This window comes from Pollachius pollachius (assembly GCF_949987615.1).
Source record: "Pollachius pollachius genome assembly, chromosome: 18".
NCBI lineage: Eukaryota > Metazoa > Chordata > Actinopteri > Gadiformes > Gadidae > Pollachius > Pollachius pollachius.
In genome coordinates this window covers 5,089,190-5,113,586 of record NC_136951.1, presented here as the reverse complement: position 1 = coordinate 5,113,586, position 24,397 = coordinate 5,089,190, and the positions used below count along the sequence as shown (strand labels likewise).

Sequence of the window (24,397 nt, the reverse complement as noted above, 5' to 3'; positions counted from 1 at the left end):
TATCTTCCAGCATTCCTCGTTGCAGGTGCAGAGTGGCCAGATTGTCGTCTCTTTCACAGCGGAGTAATTGAGTTCAAGTGAAGACTTTATTGTCCCTTAATGGGAAACCTGGTTAGCGTCGGAGCCCAGGTGATGAGCGTAACAGACACAGGGTTCAGAAACACCAACGGCAGATTGAATAAGGTGCGGAAACACACACGCCAGCGTGGACGCTTTATTCATTTATTAGTGCCGGGAGAGGAGGAAGCATTGTCCACGTCTGCCGTTCATCTGTCAAGGAGAAAGCTTTTCATTTGGAGCATCCATTTCGCTGGTGGCACTTTTTATCTAGTGCACCAAGGATCTCTCAAGTCTTTTATTCCAAAGTATTTTACTCGGGTCTGAGTCCTTGTGGAGCGATACTTGTGGTTAACCCCAGTGACTCCCTAATAAGGACGCCCTTGCTCTTAGCGCTGTGCGTTTAGCATCATGCATCTAGCATTATGTAATTGAGTTTCTATGACTTGATTGCAGTGATGGGCTTGGTGCAAGAGGACTTAGGCAGATATTGTTTAGTTTTCGGCCACATATGAACATAAGGACTGGGTCCAGACTTCAGCCAGCGGTTCATCTATTACACTCACTGTCCAGACCGCCATTAGCTAATTCGCTTACTCTCCCTCCCCCCTCTCTCCCTCCCTTCCTCTCTCTTTCTCTTTGTCTATATCTGTATCCCTCTGTGTATCTATCTGTCTCTCTTTATACATCTTTATGTATGCATATTTCAATCTGTCTATGTTTTTCTTGTAAACTTTTATCTACCCTGGCATCTCATGATGCTAGAAGCTAGCAAGTAGCATTAGCATTAGCCTTCCTAGCATGGTGTTGTTGGATTGTTGGCAGGATGCTAGAGACTAGGTTAAGCATTGGCCTGCCTAGCATGGTGTGGTTGGATTGTTGACAGGATGTTAGAGACTAGCTAAATCATTAGCCTGCTTAGCATGGTTTAGTTGTGTTGTTGACAGGATGTTAGAGGCTAGCAGTAGCATTAGCCTGCCTAGCATGTTGTTATTGTCTTGTTAATAGGATGTTAGTTTCTAGCGGTAGCATAGATTTGTTGTATTGTTGAAGGTGCTAGAGGCTAGCAGTTACATTTGCATGTCAAGCAAAGTGTAGTTGTATTGTAGACAGGATTCTAGAAGCAGCGGTATCATTAGCCTGCGAGCCGGCCTAGCATGCTAGCGCTCCCTCTAACACACGGGACATTTCTGAGCCCATCCAACAAACACCATGCACTGTGTGTGTGTGTGTGTGTGTGTGTGTGTGTGTGTGTGTGTGTGTGTGCGTGTGTGTTTCATTGTTATTCCTTCTCCTTTTCTGGCATTCAACCTCTTTGTCAGTCTTTTTCTCATCCATCTCCCCTCTCCTGATTTCCTCTCCTCTACTACTCTCTTCCTCTCTCTTTCCTCTCCTCTCTCTTCTCTGTCTGTAGTGGTTCATTGATTTTAGACCTCCTTCCTCTCTTTCACTTAGAAACACTTACACACACACACACACAAACACACACACACACACACACACACACACACACAGCGGCTCTAATTGCGATCAATTAGGAAACTTCAGAAGGCCTGAAACAGGAGAGAGAGAGAGAGAGAGAGAGAGAGAGAGAGAGAGAGAGAGAGAGAGAGAGAGAGTGAGAGTAAATGAGCTAATGACATCTGGTTTATTGATGAGTCTATTCAGATAACCATCTGCTCAGCAATGGAGCAAGGCACAACATCATAGGGTTAGGGGTGCTATTCCCTGTTCAGAACAGAAGGTTGAGCAAGGCACTAATACTGCAGGGTTAGGGGTTCCATTCCCTGTGTAGACCATTAGGTAAAGCAAGGCACTAAGGGGTTAGGGGGTCCATTCCCTATGTAGACCATTAGGTAAAGCAAGGCACTAAGTGGTTAGGGGTTCCATTCCCTTTGTTATGTTTATCCCTCGATTGCATTTATTTGTGTAGCTTGGTGACGATGATGTCACAGGGAGAGGAAACAGAGATGTGTCACTGTGTGTGTGTGTGTGTGTGTGTGTGTGTGTGTGTGTGTGTGTGTGTGTGTGTGTGTGTGTGTTTGTGTGTGTGTGTGTGTGTGTGTGTGTGTGTGTGTGTGTGTGTGTGTGTGTGGATGAATGCTGGGGAGAGATGGGGGGAGGATGGAGTGATCAATACAAGGATGTCAAGAGGTCTGCTACTGAGAGAGACAGGTAGAGAGAGATTGGGAGAGAGAGAGAGAGAGTGGGGTGAGAGAGTGGAGTGAGAGAGATAGGGATAGACGGGGGGGGGGGGAGATAATAAGCCCAGAGGAGAGGATTGATGGAGAGAGAGGAACATGTTGTATGCGATGTTAATGAAGGCCAACAGCAGCTAGCGCCAACTCTACGTAGCAGCTAGCCCAAACTCTAGCTAGCAGCTAGTTCCAAACCTAGCTGGCAGCTAGCACTAACCCCAGCTTGCAATTCAGCTTGTGCTAACCCTAGCTAGCAGCTAGCTGTACCACTATCTAGCAGCTAGCACTTACCCCAGCTAACAGCTACTGACCACAGCTAGCAGCTAATGTTAACCCCAACTGGCAGCTAGTGCTTCCCCTAGCTAGCACCCAATTCTTACCGTAGCTAACAGCTAGTGTTAACCCTAGATAGCTGGGTTATTGTCACTAAGCAACAATAACATCAATAATAATACAATAACACAATAACAATGTTAAGCATGATGAATATAATAACGATATAATAATGCTACACATTATTTATTTTTTGTTTAAAACGTTAAAGAACTCTGTCCCTTTCCTTTCATAACGTCATTGGAGCCGCTGGGCGTCACAAACAGAGGTCCACAGATGAGAGATGGTACGCCAACGCCACAGTGTCTGTGGATGTGTGGCGCTCAATCTGGGCACTGTTGTTGTAGATGGCCAAGACTGGGTCAAGAATCTTGGACGTTTAACGCCTTGACGCATTTCATTAACATCGCATACAACATCACTCGTTGCATCGCTCATACAACAATGCGTATAACATGGAAAAATGATCTTCACAAGTTTGTGTGCGATTTTGCCAAATCTCATAGAGTTCAAGCTGAGACAGCGACCATTAAACTTAAATGTTTTTTAATTGTGAATTTTCAATTTATTATTTTGTTTAAATTATTTTGGTCCGACCCCCCTGTGGCTCCAGAGTTGAGCTCAGCGTAGCGGTTAGCTTGTTGCTAGCCCAAGTAAGCATGTTGCAAGCTGTGGTTCCAGATGCATAATTCAAAGAACATAAAGATGAATACAAAAGAATTGAACAGTGACAGTCCATTATGAATATTAAAACAGGATGACCTCCTCCCAATGCTCAATGATTTATAGTCCGACAGACTCCTCTCTATTTATACCCCCTATCGCTCTTCTCTCCTGCTCCTCCTCCTGTCCCTCCTCTTCCTCCTCCTGTATCTTTCTCTGTGCTGCTCTCCTCTTCCTCACTCTTTATGCTGCCAAGACTGATAGCCGGGAGACAGACTTTAAACATATCAACTAGAGGGAGGAGAGGGAGGGAGGGAGGGAGGGAGGGAGAGAGAGGAATGTGTTTTGTTAAAAGAAGCCAAGTCTTGTGTCTGTAGAATGGTGAAAGAATACAGATAATAGAATAAATGTAGTGTTCTGAAACAAATGAGATAATCTTTCGTACTACTGTAGCATTGCCTCAGTATTAGGCAGTATGTTAACAATATACAGTATATATATATATCTATATATATATATATATATATATATATATATATATATATATATATATATATATATAAATAGAGAGAGAGAGGGGGCGAACTGTGGATGTAATTATGTAAATACTTTTGAGTGTGTTATGGCTACTAGTTGCTCAGATGTTTACGGTTATTATTAACTCAATTCTGTTTCTTTCATTATGTAGTTATGATATTATCTATTTTATTGGCACCAGATGGTAGTTATTGATACATGAGATACATTATTTCATCTCATGAGATGCATGTAGAGGCAGAGAGACAGACAGAGAGAGAGAGAGACAGAGACAGAGAGAGAGCGAGTGAGCGAGCGAGAGAGAGAGAGAGAGAGAGAGAAAGAGGTGTAGAGACAAAGAGAGAGGTAGAGGTAGAGAGAGAGAGACAGAGAGAGAGGATAAAAGTGTTTTATTAATAAGTTAAGAGTTATTATTGCATATAATAGAATGAGAATGAGGTGAGAGTGCTGTGTCAGCTAGATTTAACGCGGTATTATAATTTATAAAATATTTTAATTAGCTACTTCAAAGTTCACTGCACAAGCAAACACGGGCAGAAGTTACAAATCATTAATTCATTATTGAACGAATGACTAAACACAATTCAGAATTAATGAAGGAGGTGCATTAAAACAGGCTAAACTACCAGGTGAAATAGGGAAATATTTGCTCATACATGCACAGTATCAATATACATAGATTTATTTATATATATATATATATATATATATATATATATAAATACTCTTTCCTATCTTCTCCTCTCCTCTCTCTCAAGGTTAGGGCTCACAGGAAAAGTATCACGTTTCACTAATGCATCAGGACAGGAGTCACACACACACACCAACACACACACACACACACACACACACACACACACACACACACCTACACACACACACACACACACACACATGTATAAACACACATACACATATGGGCACATACACATAAACACACACATACATGCACGCGTGCGCGCACCTGAACGGGTCAGTCCGGCTTTAATGCAAGACCAGCATCCTCTCCCTCTCCTCCTCCTCCTCTCTCTCTCCTTTCCTCTCTCTCTCTCTCTCTCCTTTCCTCTCTCTCTCTCTCTCTCTCTCCTCTCTTCTCTCTCTCTCCGCTCTCCTCTCTTCTCTCTCTCTCATCACCTTTCACTCCTCTCCCTCCTCTCTCCTCTCCTCTTCCTCTCCTTTCTCAATCCTCCTCCTCTCCTCTCTCCCTCCTTTCTCCTCTCTCTCTCTCTCTCCTCTCTCCTCTCTTCTCTCTCTCTGCTCTCCTCTCTTCTCTCTCTCTCATCACCTTTCACTCCTCTCCCTCCTCTCTCTCCTCTCTCCTCTCCTCTTCCTCTCCTTTCTCAATCCTCCTCCTCTCCTCTCTCCCTCCTTTCTCCTCTCTCTCTCTCTCTCTCCTCTCTCCTCTCTTCTCTCTCTCTCTGCTCTCCTCTCTTCTCTCTCTCTCATCACCTTTCACTCCTCTCCCTCCTCTCTCCTCTCTCCTCTCCTCTTCCTCTCCTTTCTCAATCCTCCTCCTCTCCTCTCTCCCTCCTTTCTCCTCTCTCTCTCTCTCTCCCTCCTTTCTCCTCTCTTCTCTCTCTCTCTGCTCTCCTCTCTTCTCTCTCTCTCATCACCTTTCACTCCTCTCCCTCCTCTCTCTCCTCTCTCCTCTCCTCTTCCTCTCCTTTCTCAACCCTCCTACTCTCCTCTCTCCCTCCTTTCCTCTCTCTCTTTCTCTCTCTCCCTCCTCTCCTCTCTTCTCTCTCCCCATCTCTGTTTCTTCGCTCCTATCTCCCCTCCTCTCCATTACTCTCTGTTCTCCTCATATTTTCTCCTCCCCTCTCTCTTGTCTCCATTGACTAATCAGCCCTTTCTCTGTATTTATACATTCTATGTCTACTGAATGATTTAGAAATGAAATGACACTATGACTATTCGTCTGGTTGCGTGGCCACCCCGGAGATGCTCAAGGTGACCTTGACGTTGTTACCGTAGTGAAAGGTATTTTATTTCTTAGTGATGTTCACCCTGACTATGGCAGTGTGAACATCACTAAGAAAAAAAAAAAATATATATATATATATATATATATATATATATATATATAGATATAGTATACAGATGAATTGTGATGTCATTAAGAGCAGTCTGACCCTATATGTTACAGACGGATCATATTCCCTCTTCAAAGACATGGGCTCCCTCTCTCTCTCTCTCTCTCTCTCTCTCTCTCTCTCTCTCCGGCATGAACAGGCACACACACAGACACACTGGAAATGCAACTCAGAGAACAGGTCCTCCATTCATCTAGGATATACTCCTCTATCCTCGTATCCTTATCTCATCTACCCTAGTTTCTTCATCTCCTTTACCCTATTCTCCTTATCTCCTCTATCCTCATCCCTTCATCCCCTTTACCACAGTCTCCTTATCTTCTTTACCCTAGTCTCCTTATGTCCTCTACTCAAATCTCCTCCAGCCTAGTATCCTTATTGTCTCTGCCCTAGTCTCCTATTCTCATCTACCCTCTTCATCTCCTTTCCTCCAGTCTCCTTTGCTCCTCTACCCTTCTACCATATTACCTTACTCCCCTAGTACCCTATTACCTATTATCTCCTCTCTCTAGTCTCCTTATCTCCCCTCCTCATTTCCTCTAGTCTCCTGATCTCCTCTCCATCTCATTATGATACCAGTATCATTATGCGGTAATGACCATGTGATCTTCTATCTCAATTGATATACCCACACATAAGAACCCCCTGATGGGGTCTACACCTGGTGGTGACTTTAGGGGGTTTGATTCCCTGATGGGGTCTAGACCTGGTGGTGACTTTAGGGGGTTTGATTCCCTGATGGGGTCTAGACCTGGTGGTGCTAGTGACTTTAGGGGGTTTGATTCCCTGATGGGGTCTAGACCTGGTGGTGACTTTAGGGGGTTTGATTCCCTGATGGGGTCTAGACCTGGTGGTGCTAGTGACTTTAGGGGGTTTGATTCCCTGATGGGGTCTAGACCTGGTGGCGCTAGTGACTTTAGGGGGTTTGATTCCCTGATGGGGCCTAGACCTGGTGGTGACTTTAGTGTGTATGATTCCCTGATGGGGTCTAGACCTGGTGGTGACTTTAGTGGGTATGATTCCCTGATGGGGTCTAGACCTGGTGGTGCTAGTGACTTTAGGGGGTTTGATTCCCTGATGGGGTCTAGACCTGGTGGTGCTAGTGACTTTAGGGGTATGATTTCCCCTGTGTAGTAGCCTAGACCCATGTCTTTCACAATATTGTAATTGTATCATGCATATTTTAATGCTAAGCAAACTGTTATCTTAAAATTAAGAATGAAATCAAGAAGAAATTCAAGACCTCCGTTTTCAGGCATCACATCCCATATCCCATACGGATCAGTCCGGCTTTAATGCAAGACCAGCATCCTCTCTCTCTACTCCTCCTCCTCTCTCTCTCTCCTTTCTCTCTCTCTCTCTCTCTCTCTCTCTCTCTCTCTCTCTCTCTCTCTCTCTCTCTCTCTCTCTCTCTCTCTCTCCCTCTCTCTCTCTCTCTCTTTCTCTCTCTCATAAGATTCAAGACGAGATCTCCTTTAAAACACATTAACATCTCCCAGTTAAAAATGAGCACGAGCCAAGACCAAAGAGAGATTTGTGCATTTTTCCTTCATCTCAACTGATATTCCTGAGGAATTACCACGGTTCAGTCTCACAGGGATCAACTATAAGAAAAATGAGAGTAGTGCAAGCTCTCAAACTAGTCTCAAATCGAGGCCAACAATCGGACGCACTTCCTCAAATTATGCCTCAGTTACAAATCTCATTACCACTTTCACATCATCTTACAAGAATCTCTTAAAGGCAAACGCTTCATGCAAATGTGATACACCAGATATATGGTTTATTCACATCACGTATGCACAACTTACACAGAATACATGTCATTAAATGTACATGCCGAGTTTGGTCACCATTGAGTACATGACTAGTGACTACTCAAGTGTGTTCAAGTAATGAGCTGCAAAAGCAATGGTAAATGTCATGTCAAGGAAAATAACTAAATGAATAGTAACTCAGCCCAATAAATGCTCACAGGCAACAACGAGTGTGTTGACAGAGGTTTCCAATTAACTGCAGGATTTTAGTTGGTTTAATTGAAACAAGGAAATAAAAGTGCTTTAATGTTTGGTGACGTCTTAAATGGATTGTTGAGTGTTGATTCTGGTTTTTACGGCTTCTTGTAATTACTACAGTGTGGAGTGTGTAAGGGGGGTTAGATAAGGCTGCACACCTGTTGTGCATTGAGCAATCAAGTTCACAGGTTGAAACAGCCTTCACCACACCAGAGAGATTTCAGCCATGGCAGCATGAAACACTTGCTCTGTGCATCATTGTGCAAAAAAAAAAAATTCAACATCACCTCACTGTGTGCTGGTCATCAAAGCTGACCAGTAAAAGCCAACTAGGCGGGGTGTTGCAATGGACACTGATACTTACAGTTTATTCATTTAATTCATTATTGTTTTTCATATGTCTCGCTTGGGTTACCATCTCATATATTGCTTAAGTTGCACATTTGAGAGAAATAAATCGGCGAAGGAGGAGACACAGTAATGCTGGGTAGGGCTCATACTTCTCAGATCTGTCTCATGAGAGTCTCAGACTCGTCTCACGTTCTTCTCTTTACTATAACCGAGACATGAATGAGATATGGGGAATACAGAGATCTCCTCTGTTTATCCTATTTGTCAAATTCTGATCAAAGGAATATCTCAGTTAACATAATTTGCCTGAATGATGTCTACTAATTCATCTCTTTTCATCTCTTCATTGCTCCTGAGGGACACTTGGGAGAGATATCTCAGCAAAATGATCACAGAATGATTGTAGAAACGAGCAACAGATAAAGCAACAGATTCTTTCCCATGTTGTTTAATCTTAATTATTTTCATTAGAAATGATCCAAGAAGAAAGACACCAACGATCTTTGGATATATTTAGGTTAATAGCAGCTTTTCAAACCTTTCTAACAGCAGTTATGAGGATCCTCTACTGTTTCCTGTGGCCTCTACTCCCGCAGACCAGCTGTAGGTCCTCATTGAGATTTTGAGGCTGCATCAGCCTTGTTTCATAATTCCAGTGTGCATGTGTGTGTCTTCATGGTTAGGGGTTCTATCCCAGTGCAGCTCAGAGGGTAGAGCAAACTACTGTCACTGCAGTGTTAGGGGTTATATCCCCTGTGTATCTCAGAGGGAAGAGCAAGGCACCAATACTGCAGGGTTAGGCGTAAGACATTTTCAACAACACCCTCCACCGAATGGCAGATAAATCATAGTTCCATTCAGAGCCACGTCAACAGAGAAAGGTTCTGTCCAAACAGACAAGACATTCATGTTGTTAAGTAAACAGCACCACTGCTTGCCCTGGTTTCCGCTTGTGGTGTTTATCTAAGAGCTAGCAGCTACCACCCATGTCTCCTTAGCCCTAGCTGTAATATGAGCTTTATTCATCATCTGCACATTACACTGCTGGGAGGGAGCTCTTCTATTTGGATGGCCCAAGGAAACTAGCAGTTCTGAGAGGAAGGTCTTCTGTTGTGTTAGCCTTAGGAAGCTAGCCGGGCTAGGAGGCAGGTCTTCTGTTGTGTTAGCCTTAGGAAGCTAGCAATGTTAAGATGCAGGTCTTCTGTTGTGATAGCCCTAGGACGCTAGCAGTACTAGGAGGCAGGCCCTGTGAGGAGGTAACATTGACCGATCGTTCTGAGCTGGGGAATTCCAGCTGTGCCGCTGGAGATTTACAGCTCAGAGAGAGAGAGAGAGAGAGAAAGAGAGAGAGAGAGAGAGAGAGAGAGAGAGAGACTATCATGCTAATGTAGCATGTTGATGAGGACAAGGTGTCCCTCTTCTCTATGATATCAGCTTTATGGCCTACAGCCAGCTAGAGTACGGAGGTGTCTGAACCTTCAGGCTCAGAGATCAGAGCCCACTTAGGCTGCGTTCACACTGTGAGCCGCGGTGCTCAATTCTGATTTATTGCTGCGATAGATTTTTTTTTAAGATTCCAGAGTGAACCGGTCACAGTCCAAACTGACCTGCATGCGCAAGAGAACAATAACAAAGACGTCACACGCAGCGCTCTGTCGTACGGAAGTAAACAAGGAGGCCCATGTAGACAATGTTTACAGTTTCGTCCACAAGTTGATGAATTTGAATGATTCGGAAAAGAGACATTTAATATATTGTTTCAGAGGGACGAAACAAACACAAGATATCCGCTTTGCAAAATTCAGTTTGACGTTAAAGAGGCATATTTCCTAGCCTGGGAACCAGATGAATCTGCGCGCTCATCGAGGCATTCACAGAGTGTCTGTAGATTGTTTCTTTTTAGGCTTTGTTATTGTAGCCGATTATTAAGATCAATTACTAATTAATGACCCCAAACACAATTCTGACATTGTGGTGTGTGAACGCATGGTTCACACATGCTCTATTCTGGTTTGTTCAGATCTGATTCTATTGCTTGGCTCGTCACCCTGTGTTTTAAACGTAGCCGGTATCAGATTCCAGTGTGAACTGGTCACAGTCCCAACTGACCCGCATGCACAAAGAACCATAAAAAAGACGCACACAGAGAAGGCCCCGAAGAACACATGCAGGCCGCATGAACACAACGTTAATGGTGTTGTTTATAAGCTGTGGGGCCGCAGTGTTGACACGGTGTGTAAATGGCCAAACTGCTGCTGTCATTTTTATCATCTGGTCGTTTTCTGTTAAATTTCTGAAGCGTCTCAATCCGTTTAAACAAATGTGTTATTCTGATAATGAAAGAAATGTAAACTAGAACATCACGGACGCCGGCGGCCTTCGGCTCCACTCATCGGCACGATGTCAGGCTGTTACAGCAGAGCTTCATGTCGCCTTAAGGTTTCCAAAGACCCGCAGCTTCCATGGTATGGGAGCAGCCTACAAATAAGGCAGTTTGAACATCGAATGAAATTGCACAGCAGGACTTGTGCTATCAGACAGAAAACAGTCTGGCACTATTGTGGATGACAAAGGAGGAAGAAGAGCAGGAGCAGGAGGTAGAGGAGGAGATAAGCAGAAAGTTAGAACTGTGTTTAGGACTAGATTTGTTTATCTAAATGCTAAATCGTTTTTTTCTTTGCAATCTCACTCATGATAACTCATTCTCCTTCGCGCTTTACCTCTTTCTGTCCTGCACGCTCTCTAACTCAGCCCCGCCTCATCTTCTACCTCTCTCCCTCTCTGTGTCTGTGTCTCCATCAGAGAGAGAGACACAGCTGTTAGCTGGAGTCGACTTAGCGGCACACACCTGCCCTCATGCTCTTGTTGTTTTTGTTGTTCTTGTCATCGGTGCCAAGCCACCGGTCTCTGTCACCACGTTCAGAACCAGGGGAGTCTGGCGTCTCCATGGTTACCTAAGAAGAGAGAGGTTGAGGAGGAGAACTCTGTGTGCACGCAGGGATAAGGAACACATACACATAACTTAATCTGCTTTCTCATGTATTGATTAATTTATAGGACAAAGCTCTTCAGAATAAAACCCTTATACCGATATCCTTTACCAAGGTGCGTGTGTGTTTGTGTGTGTGTGCATGTGTGTTTGTGTGTTTTAAGAGGCATCTAGCTAACAGTTTGTGTCATGACTAGGTAGCAATGTCATTACTACGAGTGTGGCTTAGAATAAGATGATGGCGAAAAATACTCTCTCTCTTTCTCTCTCTCTCTCTCTCTCTTCCAATTCAATTCAATTAAATTAGCTTTATTGGCATGAATGATGAAACACTTTTGCCAAAGCATCTTAAAAAAACATTGAAAAAAAACTGTCAATGAATGATAATTAAAATGAACCACGATAACAATGCACAATGAATCTGTTCTCTGCCTGCAGGAATGATAGGACTGCACTGACTGGGTCATGTTTAAAATGTTTTGTGGTGATGATTAGGACAAACTTGTCAATGGAAAATGATGATATATTGCATTTTGTAGGGAGAATATCATCGCTTGTAAGCGAGTTAAAATGTACCATAACATAAAATCAAATCGTTTAAAAGTCAAATTTGTGATATTTGCTGTTCGGGGTGTCTGGATCAAAAAAGGGCGAAGACGTATTAGGATGAAGTCGTGGCGTAGCGTGGGAACATGAGAGTGGTGTGCACCACCACGACGGGGAAAATCTATCGGACGTGAGTCAGGAGGAAATAATGTTCATAGAGTTCATGTATTAAAGTTTTATTGATGTGACGTTTAGTGACATATATTCACGCTGCGTAATTTAATCCTAATGAAATAACAGCAAGTCGAATAACGTTAGCATAACAGGCCCGGCATTTGGCGTAGGCGGAAGAGTAAAATGCAATCCAAAGTTTTTTTTTCCATAGGAAATATTATCAAAGCCCACATCAAAATAACATTTAAATAGGCCAGATGTTTTCAAGGTCATGTTTTGTGCAATGATATTCATATTGTTTTTATAATTCCTTAGAGTTAGCACTCTGGACTATGAAGTACAGTTAGCACTCTGGACTTTGAATCAAGTGATCCGAGTTCAAACCTCAGGGGAACCTAGTTTACTGCAAGCACCATCTCCCAATATTGAGGACATTGCCCTGCCTTCATTTGTACTTCTATCCAATAAATCAGATGTGATAAATACTTAATTGTTCTGACAAATGTTCTTATTGTAAGTTGCTTTGGATAAAAGCGTCTGCTAAATGCCCTAGATGTCAATGTAAATGTACATCACTTGTTTATTTAAGTGTTTTCATTTGTGGGAGGTTTGTTTGTCTAATATTCAGAACATCAAGTGTTTTTATTTATCTAAGTTAGCAATTTATTAAATATTCAACAGATATCCACACTCGGAATTACAGTGATCTGACGTGGATAGCTATAGTTATCCACGTGGATAACTATAGTTATCCACGTCAGACCACTGACATCATCAGAAAATGCGGAGGTTGATTCACCGTTGATTCAATGCTCTTTTGCTGCCTGGGTAAAGACTGGATTCGTGGCTGATTCACCGGAGTGAGTGTGTGTGTCTAGCGGTGTATAGCTGCTAGGGAGGCGGTCGGGCAGCAGCGCTCCTCTCTAGAGCTACCGTTTGGTCAATATGTCTACACAAGTGAAATATGAATGAAAACCCTTGAAAGTCCTGTAAGGTCAGAAATCTTAAGGAAAAGTGAGCATGCATTTGATCCCATGCACCTAGCCTATAGCCACCATCCAAATTCAACCCCATATTTTGACCAGTAGGCTTTAAGGACAAAATGCTAACCATCTTGAGAACTGGATGCAGGAAGTTTTGACTAGCAGGACACAGAGAGTCAGGGTAAATGGACCTCTGTCTCACCATGTTTGCTCCCCTACTGGCTTCCAACAAGGATATTTGCTTTCACCCCGTTATTTATCCTCTACACAAATATGTGTCAGAGCAGGCTTGAACATAAAAGCATCTTAAAGTCAGCAGATGACTCTGTAATTGATAGTCCGCTCCAGGAGGATGAGACCAGGCACGTCCCGGTCTTGGACCACTTTGACAAGTTGTGTGTGACATGAAGTCATGTCCAATAAAGGGTAAGACTGTGGAATTGGTGCAATCTTAAAAAAATATCAGAAAAATGTTGACATATATTGATGGCTCGTTTTGGAAATTGATTATTATTGGATATCGGCCAAGTTCGGCACTGCAACCATTGTTGGCGGCGTTCCTTTTCCAGTATGTTGATACAACTCTGCATGCAGGGTTCCTGTTCCCATTTGGAAAAGTCTTGGTTAGGTGATAGACCTATACTTCACCTCTTTAAAGTCTTGGTTAGATGATGGACCTATACTTCACCTCTTTAAAGTCTTGGTTAGATGATGGACCTCAGACTTCATTACAGTATAACACAATATGAATTATAACTGAATCTGAATCTTTGATCCTGGTCCTTATTTGAATGTCTATTGGAATTTTTATTTTGATCGTGTATAAAGCCCTTCCTGCTTTCTCGTTTAGTTAATTTACAGTCAAAATGTCCAGTGTAGGTGGTTGCATGTATATGTCTTGAATGAATTTCTCTTTTTTCTAGTGTGGATTTATATTGCTGAGTTTTCCATTATTTTTGAAATATCTAGATCTTGGTATTTTTTGAAGTTCAAATCAGTTCCCATGTCTGACTTAATTTGCAAAGGGTGTCTAGGCTCTGATGTAGACCTTATTTTGAGGGGGAAAACAGAACAAGGTCATCAGCAAAGAGTAAGTGTTTCACCTGTGTGTCTGCCAGAGTAACACCAGGGACGACATATCTTTGTAGCACTTCTTCCAGTTCATTTAGATATTTATATTGAAGATGGTTGGGCTCATATTGCAGCCCTGTCTCACAGAAACACTGCACTGTTTAACATAGCTGGTTGCTGCGTTTCCAATTTTATTTCCATATTTAATATTATTATACCAATACGACATACCAGTGATCTTTAAAAGAGTCCTTTGTGCCAGATGGAATCAGAAGTTTTCTTAAAACCCATGAAGCATGTATACATTTTATTCGAGTTTTTGACGTGCATGGGCATTTCTTAAACTGATAAGGTTGGACATATAGTGGATTGTGCAATGATTTTGCATGAATCTGATCAGACTTTGATGGAGGACATTTTGGAAAGGAGGAATAAGACTGCAGGGTACCGTTCCCATGGCGATAGTGACACAGCTTCCTCTAGATTATGGGATAACATTTGTTTCCACTATTGAATTTAGTCCTTATAACCCATTATTCCACATTGCAGGACAGCCTCCCACACTCTTAATTTAAACAAAGGTTGGAATATGTAACATTTCAACTAGAAAATAGCTTAAAATTACCTAAATAATAATGTGATTTCATAAAATGAAATCCCATTCTTTAACTGATATATTCTGCAAATCAATCAATTCAACGTTCTCTAATTTAGCTGTATTTGTTTTCAGTTTCCTTGGTATTTCCTTATTGGTGTTAGTCTGAACAGAATTAAAATGTGATTATTATTTTATTGTGATTATACTATTCATTTTGTACCAGGTCAAACCAGGTATTATTTTTTAATATTTAAACACCTCTGTCCACCTGATTTAGTCTCTCAGCTATTCATTGCTTCTTGGTTTTGTTCAGTGTTTTCTTGGGTCCATCTGTGGAGTCTCTGTATTCTGAAGACCCTAGTGGGCTTAGTGAGGGAGAAGTTTGTTGAGGGAGGGAGTGATTTGGCTGGGGTCTGATAAGGGGGTTAGGGGGGCTTGATTATGACTGCACTGAAAGAGTATGGGACCATGTCTGTGAACATGTCATCTACAGAGCTGTGGCTAAGGGATGAACACTATAACTGTATGTTATCGATTCCTCTATAACATGACCATTCACAATGTGGAGACTAGCAATGTGTGTGTGACAGAGAGAGAGAAAATTGAACACATCTATGTAAATGCACAAGGTCTATAAAGCAGAGGTACTTAGTACTGCGGTACTTGGAGTAGTATGTGTAGTGCATTCTTCCTGTGCCAGCGATGCTTTTAGCAGAAATCCCTTAGTGAGTTTGTTTAGTGAGCAGAACGTGCTTTATCGTGTTTAGCTCAACCATGCAGGGAACATCTAGAACTGTGAACATATTGATAACAGTTGGCCGACATATTGACATAAACAAAACTGTGAACATATTGATAACGGTTGGCCAACATTCTGATAAACAACACAATTCTCCCTTCCCATGTGTTCCTCTCCTTGTATGTGTGTGTGTGTGTGTGTGTGTGTGTGTGTGTGCGTGTGTGTTTGTGGTACTCATATGCATGCATGTGTGTCTGTATTTTAGCCATCTGTGTGTGTGTGTGTGTGTGTGTGTGTGTGTGTGTGTGTGTGTGTTTGTCTCTCTCTCTCTCTCTCTCTCTCTCTCTCTCTCTCTCTCTCCTGTTGTCCTTGCTATATTATGGGATGTATTTAGGTTTGTGTTGCAGTGGCGGCAACTTGTATGTGAGATTGTGCGTGCGTTTTTGTGTGTGAGAGAGAACGAGAGACTGCATAGATGTATATAGATTGTTATTGTATTGTTACTGAACTGGTTTGAGATGGATAAGACTGAACTGGTTTAAGATGGTGTAGACTGAACTGGTTTGAGATGGATTAGATTGAACTGGTTTGAGATGGATGAGACTGAACTGGTTTGAGATGGATTAGACTGAACTGGTTTGAGATGGATGAGACTGAATTGGTTTGAGGTGGATGAGACTTAACTGGTTTGAGATAGATGAGACTGAACAGTTTTGAGATGGATTAGCCTGAACTGGTTTGAGATGGATTAGACTAAACAGATTTAGACCTCACTGGTTTAGAGAGGAAGTAGCTTGCTGGCAGCGGGCTACAGGACAGCTTGTCGTGAGCATGGAGAATGATTATATCACTCTGTAACTTTCATGGCAATAAAGCGTTTCAAATTAAATTAAACAGAGAGAGGGAGGGAGAGAGGAGGTGAGGCACTGTAATGGATATCATGAGGATTATATGCAGGCAGATTAACAGAGAGAGAGACAGATGAAGAGAGAGAGACAGAAATAGAGAGAGACAGATTAAAGTACAGGGAGACAGATTGAGTGAGAGACAGATGAACAGAGACCGATGAACAGAGAGAGAGACAGAGAGAGCGAGGGTGTTAAAGGTCGATACGGTGCTTAAAGAACCAGCCAACCAAAAAACATAGGCCTATGTGTAATTTTGTAATATATTGTATTTAATATATGATATACTTTTAATACATCATATATGATGTGAACATAGTAATCTATGCAGTTTGCTCATTATTACTAAGATATCAGCGTATTTTAGAGAAAACAGGTGTCAAACATTATGTTTTTGCCAGTCTCTGCAAAACACTTTGTGAGCGGTCAACTCCGTTTGGAACACGTAAAGTGTTAGTACACTCTCTGACGTCGTAAAATGGCCCCCTCCTTCCAACAACTCTCAACTCTCAGTATGTCATCATGTTTGAAGGAAGATATCGCCAGGAAAAGTACTTAGAAAAGTACTTAAAATTGCAGTGTGTTAACGTTTATTTACAACTACATATTTTGAAACTTCAACCTCAGGCTAACTCTGGAGCTAGCTCATGCTAACTCTGGGGCTTACTCAATCAAATTATTGGGCTAACTCAGGCTAACTTTGAGGCTAACTCATGCTAACTAAGGCTAACTCTGGGGCTAACTCAGGCCAGTGTAGCAGTAACAGTCAGAAGGCTGTGCGTAGCATGAATGGGCCAATGTATTCTGTATGTTTACCTAGCTACTGTGTGGGTGTGTGTCTGTGTGTGCAAAGCTGCATTAAATAAGATTATTTTGGCTGTGCAACAAACTAGGTAAACATCTTGTTTTTAGAAATCATTACAGAGACACAGATACACTCAGAGAGAGCGAGGGAGAGAGAGAGAGAGAGAGAAAGGGGGAGAGAGAGAGGGGGAAAGAGGGAGAGGGGGTAAGGGACTGAGTTCTGAGTGGAGGTGTTTTTGGAGATAATCAGAAACAGATACACAAACACAGACACATACAGACACACACGCATGTGCACACACACACACACACACATACACACACATACAGGGCGGTGCTTTCCTAGCTTTGATTCTCTTACAGCGGTCAAAGGTGACAGGGTTGGAGGCAACCACTGTTTTACCAGATGGCTGAGTGGAGAATACATACACACACACACACACACACACACACACACACACACACACACACACACACACACACACACACACACACACACACTTCGTCACATACTTCTTATTTTCATAATGTGTCTGTGTGTGTGTGTGTGTGTGTGTGTGTGTGTGTGCGCGCGCGTGTGTGTGTATGTGTGTGTAACCGTAACCCCTTGCTACTAGTGCTGCTACTACTATAGTCAGGCAGACAGGCAAACCGGGAGACAGACTGATATCCGGACAGACAGACAGACAAAACGATCAGCCAGACGTCTGCATCCCACTCTGATTGGGAATGTGTTCAGGGTGTGATGTGTGTGTTTGTGTGTCTAAGCGTTCTTGAGATTAGTCGACATTTTTATAAACACGGTGGAGAACAGACGCCTTGGACGACTCGAGCGTCAAACACCGACTTGATCCCAGAACCTCTCCGGTTCTGAATTGGCCCGTTAGTGCGAGCAAGGACAGACGACACAGACACGCCGTGAGGAAGGAGAGAAGGAATATTTCTTAGAGAGTGTAATGGCGTTGTTTCCCTCCTGGGTCTCCAATCTAAATGCTAATATTCCTACGAGACCACTAGCCTGGCGCTTTAATACTAGAGGAAGGAAGGGAGGTGGAGAGGGGGGGGGGGGGGGGGGGGGGGGGGAGTGACTGAGGGGGATGGAGGGAGAAAGGGTGGGAGGGAGATGGAGGTAAAACCGGTGGAGGGATAGAGAGGAAGGAGGGAGGGGTGGGAAGAGGGGAGTTGATTTTAGAGAGCGGATCCTAATGAGTATCACACACTCACAAACACATCCCCTGCACGAGTTCCACTGGCATTATTGAGAGGAGAACCAATAGAGGCGAGTCTCTCAATACGGAGCGCGCTCTGTGGGGCTGAGGCGTCCTGCCGTCTGGTCCTGGCATGGTTCTCGGGACTGTAAAGCCTCTGCATGTTCCGCTCTGAGCACGCTTCAAGCCGGTCTCCAGGGACCCCCTCGATGCAACCTGCAGACCACTAACCACAACATAGAGAGGAAGTGTCGGGGGGGGGGGGGGGGAGAGAGAGGGGAGAGAGGGGAGAGGAAGGAGAGAGGACAGGAGAAGGAGAGAGGAGAGGAAGGGAGTGAAGGAGAGAGAGGAGAGGGAAGGAGAGGAGGAGTAAGAGGAGAGGAGGGGAGGGGAGGAGAGGAAAGGAGCGAAAGAGAGAGAGGAGAGGGAAGGAGAGGTGGAGTAAGAGGAGAGGAGGGGAGGGGAGGAGAGGAAGGGAGCAAAATAGAGCGAGGAGAGGGAAGGAGAGTAGTATTAAGCGGATAGGAGAGGAGAGGAGGAGAGGAAAGGAGGAGAAAGAGGAGAGGAGGGGTGGAGAGGAGCGAAGGAGGAGAGGAGGAGAGAGAGGGGAGGAAAGGAGAGGAGGAGAGAGAGGAGACTAAGGTTTTCTGTGTGTTTTTGTTATGCTGTTGGTGTCTGCAGGACGCTTCTCCTTTAACACCGGTCATCATTAGCATTAGCAACATGCTACACTTTGGAGTCATTCGTCAGATGAAAAGTGAGAGAGAGAGGTGGGGGGGGAGTGAGAGGGGGGGATACATTTATTGGACAGGAAACAGTCTAGGCAAATTTAAAATGGTGGCTTTTAGAGAAGGATTATTCTGAATAGGAGCGTAAAGCGAAGGGCAGGAGGGAGAGAGAGAGAGAGAGAGAGAGAGAGATAAGGGCAGAGAGGGGGGAGAGAGGGAGACAGAGAGAGAAGAGAGAGAGAGAGAGAGAGAGAGAGAGAAAGAGAGAGATAAGGGCAGAGAGGGGGGAGAGAGGGAGACAGAGAGAGAAGAGAGCGAGAAAGAGAGAGAGGCGGAGATTGGAGGAGGGGGGGTGAGAGAGAGGGAGGGAGGGAGGGGGGTACAGGAAGAGAGGAAGGGGAGAGGGGGAGCCAGAGCGAGAGGAGGAGAGAGGGGGACACACAGATAGAAAGAGGGGAAGAGGGAGCCAGGGAGACAGAGAGGAGAAAGGGAGAGAGGAGTGACAGGATGTTATTGGAAATGCACAAATAAATCCAGCCTGCTATCTGTCAACCATAAACACTCAGACTTAACGTCTTCTGTGTGTGTGTGTGTGTGTGTGTGTGTGTGTGTGTGTGTGTGTGTGTGTGTGTGTGTGTGTGTGTGTGTGTGTTTGTGTGTGTGTTTGTGTGTTTCTACAGATGGCTAACCTTGGTACATCTCTATGTTGTGTGGTTCTGGCGGCGGTGGTGGTGGCGTACGCTCAGAGACGCAGCCAACTGGGTGAGTTCCGCTCCATCATATTATCCTCTATTGTGTTTGATTATAAACTTTCTGTTTAATTAACGTCAACTAAGATCCCTGCCTTCCTGCTCCGATATCCGGGTTGGTAATCAATATCACCAGTAATCACTAATCACTCATTGATCATTTGGGTCGTCCTACCTCTGGTGGCTCTGTCGGAGGTCCGAGGTCATTGGTTGTACCCTCGCTAGAGAATAGGAGATACGGTAGACAGTAGAGACAGAGGAGAGACACAGAAGTGATTAAGGAGAGACACAGAGATACATTAGAGATACACTTGAGAGTAGATATACAGTAGAGACACAGTAGTTACAGGAGATAATTGTGTGACAGTAAGATATAGTGGAGATGCAATAGAGAGTAAAGATAGAGTAGATACACAGTGGAGATACAGTAGAGTGGAAACACAATATAGCTACAGTGTAATTAAAGTAGAGATGCAACAGAGACACATATATACAGTAGATATACAGTAGAGATAAGCACTACACTATACACTAGAAAGTAGAGATACAGTAGAGACGCAGTAAAAAATACTGTAGACACTAGAGATACAGGTAAGTGTGGATCAGTGAATACAGTGGAGAAACATCAGAGATATAGTAAGAGAAGGCAAAAAGGGGAGCATATTATGTCATGTTATGATACATTAAATATATTCTATATTATTTAAGATTGGTTCAATAATGCAAGACAAACAAACTGTGTGTGTGTGTGTGTGTGTGCGTGTGATTGTGTGTGTGTGTGTGTGTGTGTGTGTGTGTGTGTGTGTTGGGGGGGGGGGGGGGGGGGATTTGTTTGTAGTGATGTTATGTTATTTATGGTCCATATCCTGATTGACAACTATACTTATCTTTCATCCCTCACTGCCCTTATCCTCCTGAATAAATCTCCTCTTCCACCTCTCTCTCCCTCTTAATTCAATCTTGTTCAAGGCTTTGTTTGCATGGTAAAGGCGTATGGTACTTTGCCAAATCATGTAACATGTCATTGTGACAGTGTTGTCATGTTGATGCTGTTTTCCTCAATTGTGATTGTGTTGCTGTCCAATGGGGTATATTATGAAGCGTGCTGAACATACCCAGACTTTCTTGGGAAAACCTGGATCGACAAATACACGACTCGCGATCAGAGTTAAATGGTACCACGACGCTCACTTACGAGTGAATTTGTCAAGCCAGGTTTTCCCCTTTAGTTTCAATGCATGTTCCCGTCAAATGGGCTTTTGACGCGTCATTTTACTCACCTTTACAAAATGGATAGATTAAGAGCAGTATATTTCACTCACGAGGAACAGATAGTCATAATGAACTTCGATGAGGAGTTCAAGAATCAGATAACAGCTAGGGGTAAAACAGTTGCACATAATAAGGCTAGGTAGGCGTGCTGGCAAAATTTACCGAAAGATTTGCCTCATATAAATTCATAAGTGAAAAGATTCTGCATATTGTCTAAAATAACTAAGCTAAATGCAGAATTGTTTGCCATCAATCCCAATAGAGTGTTGATGATTTAAAAATGCAAAAGCAATGTCCAACCTGCTTTATTCTATAATTTAGGGAATTCACTTTGAAAAACAACCTATGTAAGAAATGTATAGCATATGTTGAGATGCTGAGATGTAGAAGCAGAGGAGTAGTGGATTAGTATAAGAACCAAATGCCAGCCTTGAGAACATGAGTCCAAGTTTGAAATAAGCATAAAAATATAATTCCATAACCTTTTGTAATTAAGTATTCCATATGACATAAGAATTGGGACTTTATAAGCTACACATAAATGCAGATCACTTGGGAGACAAACCCTGCACGCAGAAATTCAAGACTGTCGCGCTACCTCCACTCTAACACTCTCTCACAGAGACACACGGCGCAACAGTAAGAATTGGCTACATAAGGTCCAAAAGGGACGATCAAATTGTGAATATCCTCTGATGAGAACCTGTTTCTCTCATAAAGAATATGGTGTTTTCATGGTGATTGTGTTGTCATGGTGATGTCTTGATATGGTGATGGTGTTGTCATTCAGATAAATTTTATTAATCTCAGTTTTGTTTTGTCCTAGTTGTATGTGCTTGGTCGCCTGTCTCTGTGTGTGTACCCCTGTATTAACACATGGAGTTATGTGTGTGTGTGTGTGTGTGTGTGTGTGTGTGTGTGTGTGTGTGTGTATGTGTGCATGTGTTTTTTCCTGTCGTAATACATGCTGTGATGTTAAGTTTGTGTGTTTTGAATTTGCTAGACATGTGGTAATACAAATCTGCTTCAACACAATGCTGTCTATGTGGTTGTTATGAGGATGGTGATGCTGTGGTTGCCATGGTAACGATGTATGTTCCTTCAACACAAAATGACGTGTGATGTGTGCAAAACGTGTGAAAAACACACGCTTTCTTAGAGACCCTATCCCTCATGTTTCTCTTTATTAATGTGTGTTATTTGTGTTTGCCTGATGCACCGAAGACAGAGAACAGAACGTCAATGTGAGAGCAGCATACCATATCCAGTCTGAGGAAGTTAGGGGGAGTGTGTGTGTGTGTGTGTGTGTGTGTGTGTGTGTGTGTGTGTGTGTGTGTGTGTGTGTGTGTGTTTCTCGGTCCGCTGGTTAAATCACAAACTGATCTTAGTCCGGTTAGGGCGATCAGACTATTCCCTCATGTCATGTCAACAAAAGTCTTAATCCTGTACATGCACCAACACACCGTTGCCGATGCTATCCACAATGTAGCTACAGGCAGCGCTAAACACACTGTAGCTACACAGAGCTTAACACACTGTAGCTACAGACAGCTAAACACACTGTAGATACACACAGTTAAACACACTGTAGCTACAGACAGCTAAACACACTGTAGATACACACAGTTAAACACACTGTAGCTACAGACAGTTAAACACACTGTAGATACAGACATTCAAACACACTGTAGCTACACACAGCCAGACACAGTGTAGCTACACAAAGCTAAACACAATGTAGCTACAGACAGCTAAACACACTGTAGCTACACACAGTTAAACAGACTGTAGCTACACACAGCTAAACACACTGTAGCTACACACAGATAAACACACTGTAGCTACATACCACTAACTACAATGTAGCTACAGACAGCTAAACACACTTTAGCCTCAGACAGCTAAACACACTGTAGCTACACACAGCTAAACACACTGTAGCTACATACCACTAACTACAATGTAGCTACAGACAGCTAAACACACTGTAGCTACACACAGCTAAACACACTGTACCTACAAACAGCTAAACACACTTTACCTACACACAGCTAAACACACTGTAGTTACAGACAGCTGAAACACTGTACCTACAAACAGCTAAACACACTGTAGCTACACACAGATAAACACACTGTAGCTAAGCTACATACCACTAACTACAATGTAGCTACAGACAGCTTAACACACTTTAGCCTCAGAAAGCTAAAAACACAGTAGCTACACACAGCTAAACATACTGTAGCTACAGACAGCTAAACGTACTGTAGCTACACACAGCTAAACACTGTAGCTACACACAGCTGAACACACTGTAGCTACACACAGCTAAACACACTGTACCTACAAACAGGTAAACACACTGTAGCTACACACAGCTAAACACAGTTTAGCTACAGACAGCTAACCTCACTGTAGCTACATGAGTATGCTTGGTCTGCTTAATCCTGCTGGCGGGGCTAACTGACAGAGGGTTAGAGTAATATGGTATCGATGCTCAGAGTGATGCGTTTCATTCTAGAACTGCCTCTCCTGACAGAGAGACGCAAGCTGGCGCTGATGGATGGAGCCGTTGGTCCTGCTTAGCACAGCTGGAATATCACACATGCACGCTCTTTCTCTCTCTCTCTCTCTCTCTCTCTCTCTCTCTCTCTCTCTCTCTCTCTCTCTCTCTCTCGCTCTCTCTCTCTCTCTGTCTCTCTCTCTCTCGTTCTCTGGTATTGCTGTGCTGGTATGTGGTTGAGTTGGTTGATGAATGAGTGTGTCGCCTTGTTAAAGGACAATAATGTTTTACTGCGAGCACTCCTCTGATTGGCTGGACTACCAGCTGGTTTATAGTCAAGAGAGAGATGGACACGTCTAGAATAACCCAGAGGTCTGAGTCCTACCTGGTGTGAGATAACAAGAGAACATTAGTCATCTTCAATGAAACCCACACCCCCTATCTCTCTCTCTCTCGTGCGCTCTCGCTCTTGCTCTCTCTATCTCTCTCTCTCTCTCTCTCTCTCTCTCTCTCTCTCTCTCTCTCTGCAGTCTCCGTGCTCCATCATTCTCATCCTCCTCTCCTTTCCTCCTCTCCTCATTTCTGTCTCCTCTCTCCTCTTCTCCTTTCATCATATCTCCCTCCTCTCTACTCTCCTTTCATCTGTCTCTTCTCTCCTCCTGTCCGGTCCTGTCGTCCTCCCTCTCCTCTCCTTACCTCTCCAAGGTCATGTTATAGCTGCAGTCTCTATAATGATGTGGTGATTTAGTCTGCTTTCATCCAGGAGACTCTGAATATTGTCATATATTACACACCATTAATTAAGATGGCCCCTTTCCCCTCTAGCTCGCGCACACTCTCACATAGACCCATGCACACACGCACACACACACACACACACA

The 24,397-nt window shown here is 43.4% G+C and overlaps 1 protein-coding gene across 1 annotated transcript in view; it reads left to right on the top strand.

The window, feature by feature from the left end:
- The window catches only part of cntfr (ciliary neurotrophic factor receptor), a 63,179-nt gene that overhangs the window by 14,147 nt on the left and 24,635 nt on the right, over positions 1–24,397 (top strand). Inside the window, exon 3 of the mRNA XM_079756165.1 lies at positions 19,673–19,754. Within this exon, the coding sequence (XP_079612291.1) occupies positions 19,673–19,754 (82 nt within the window). The remainder of the gene's footprint in view (positions 1–19,672; positions 19,755–24,397) is intronic.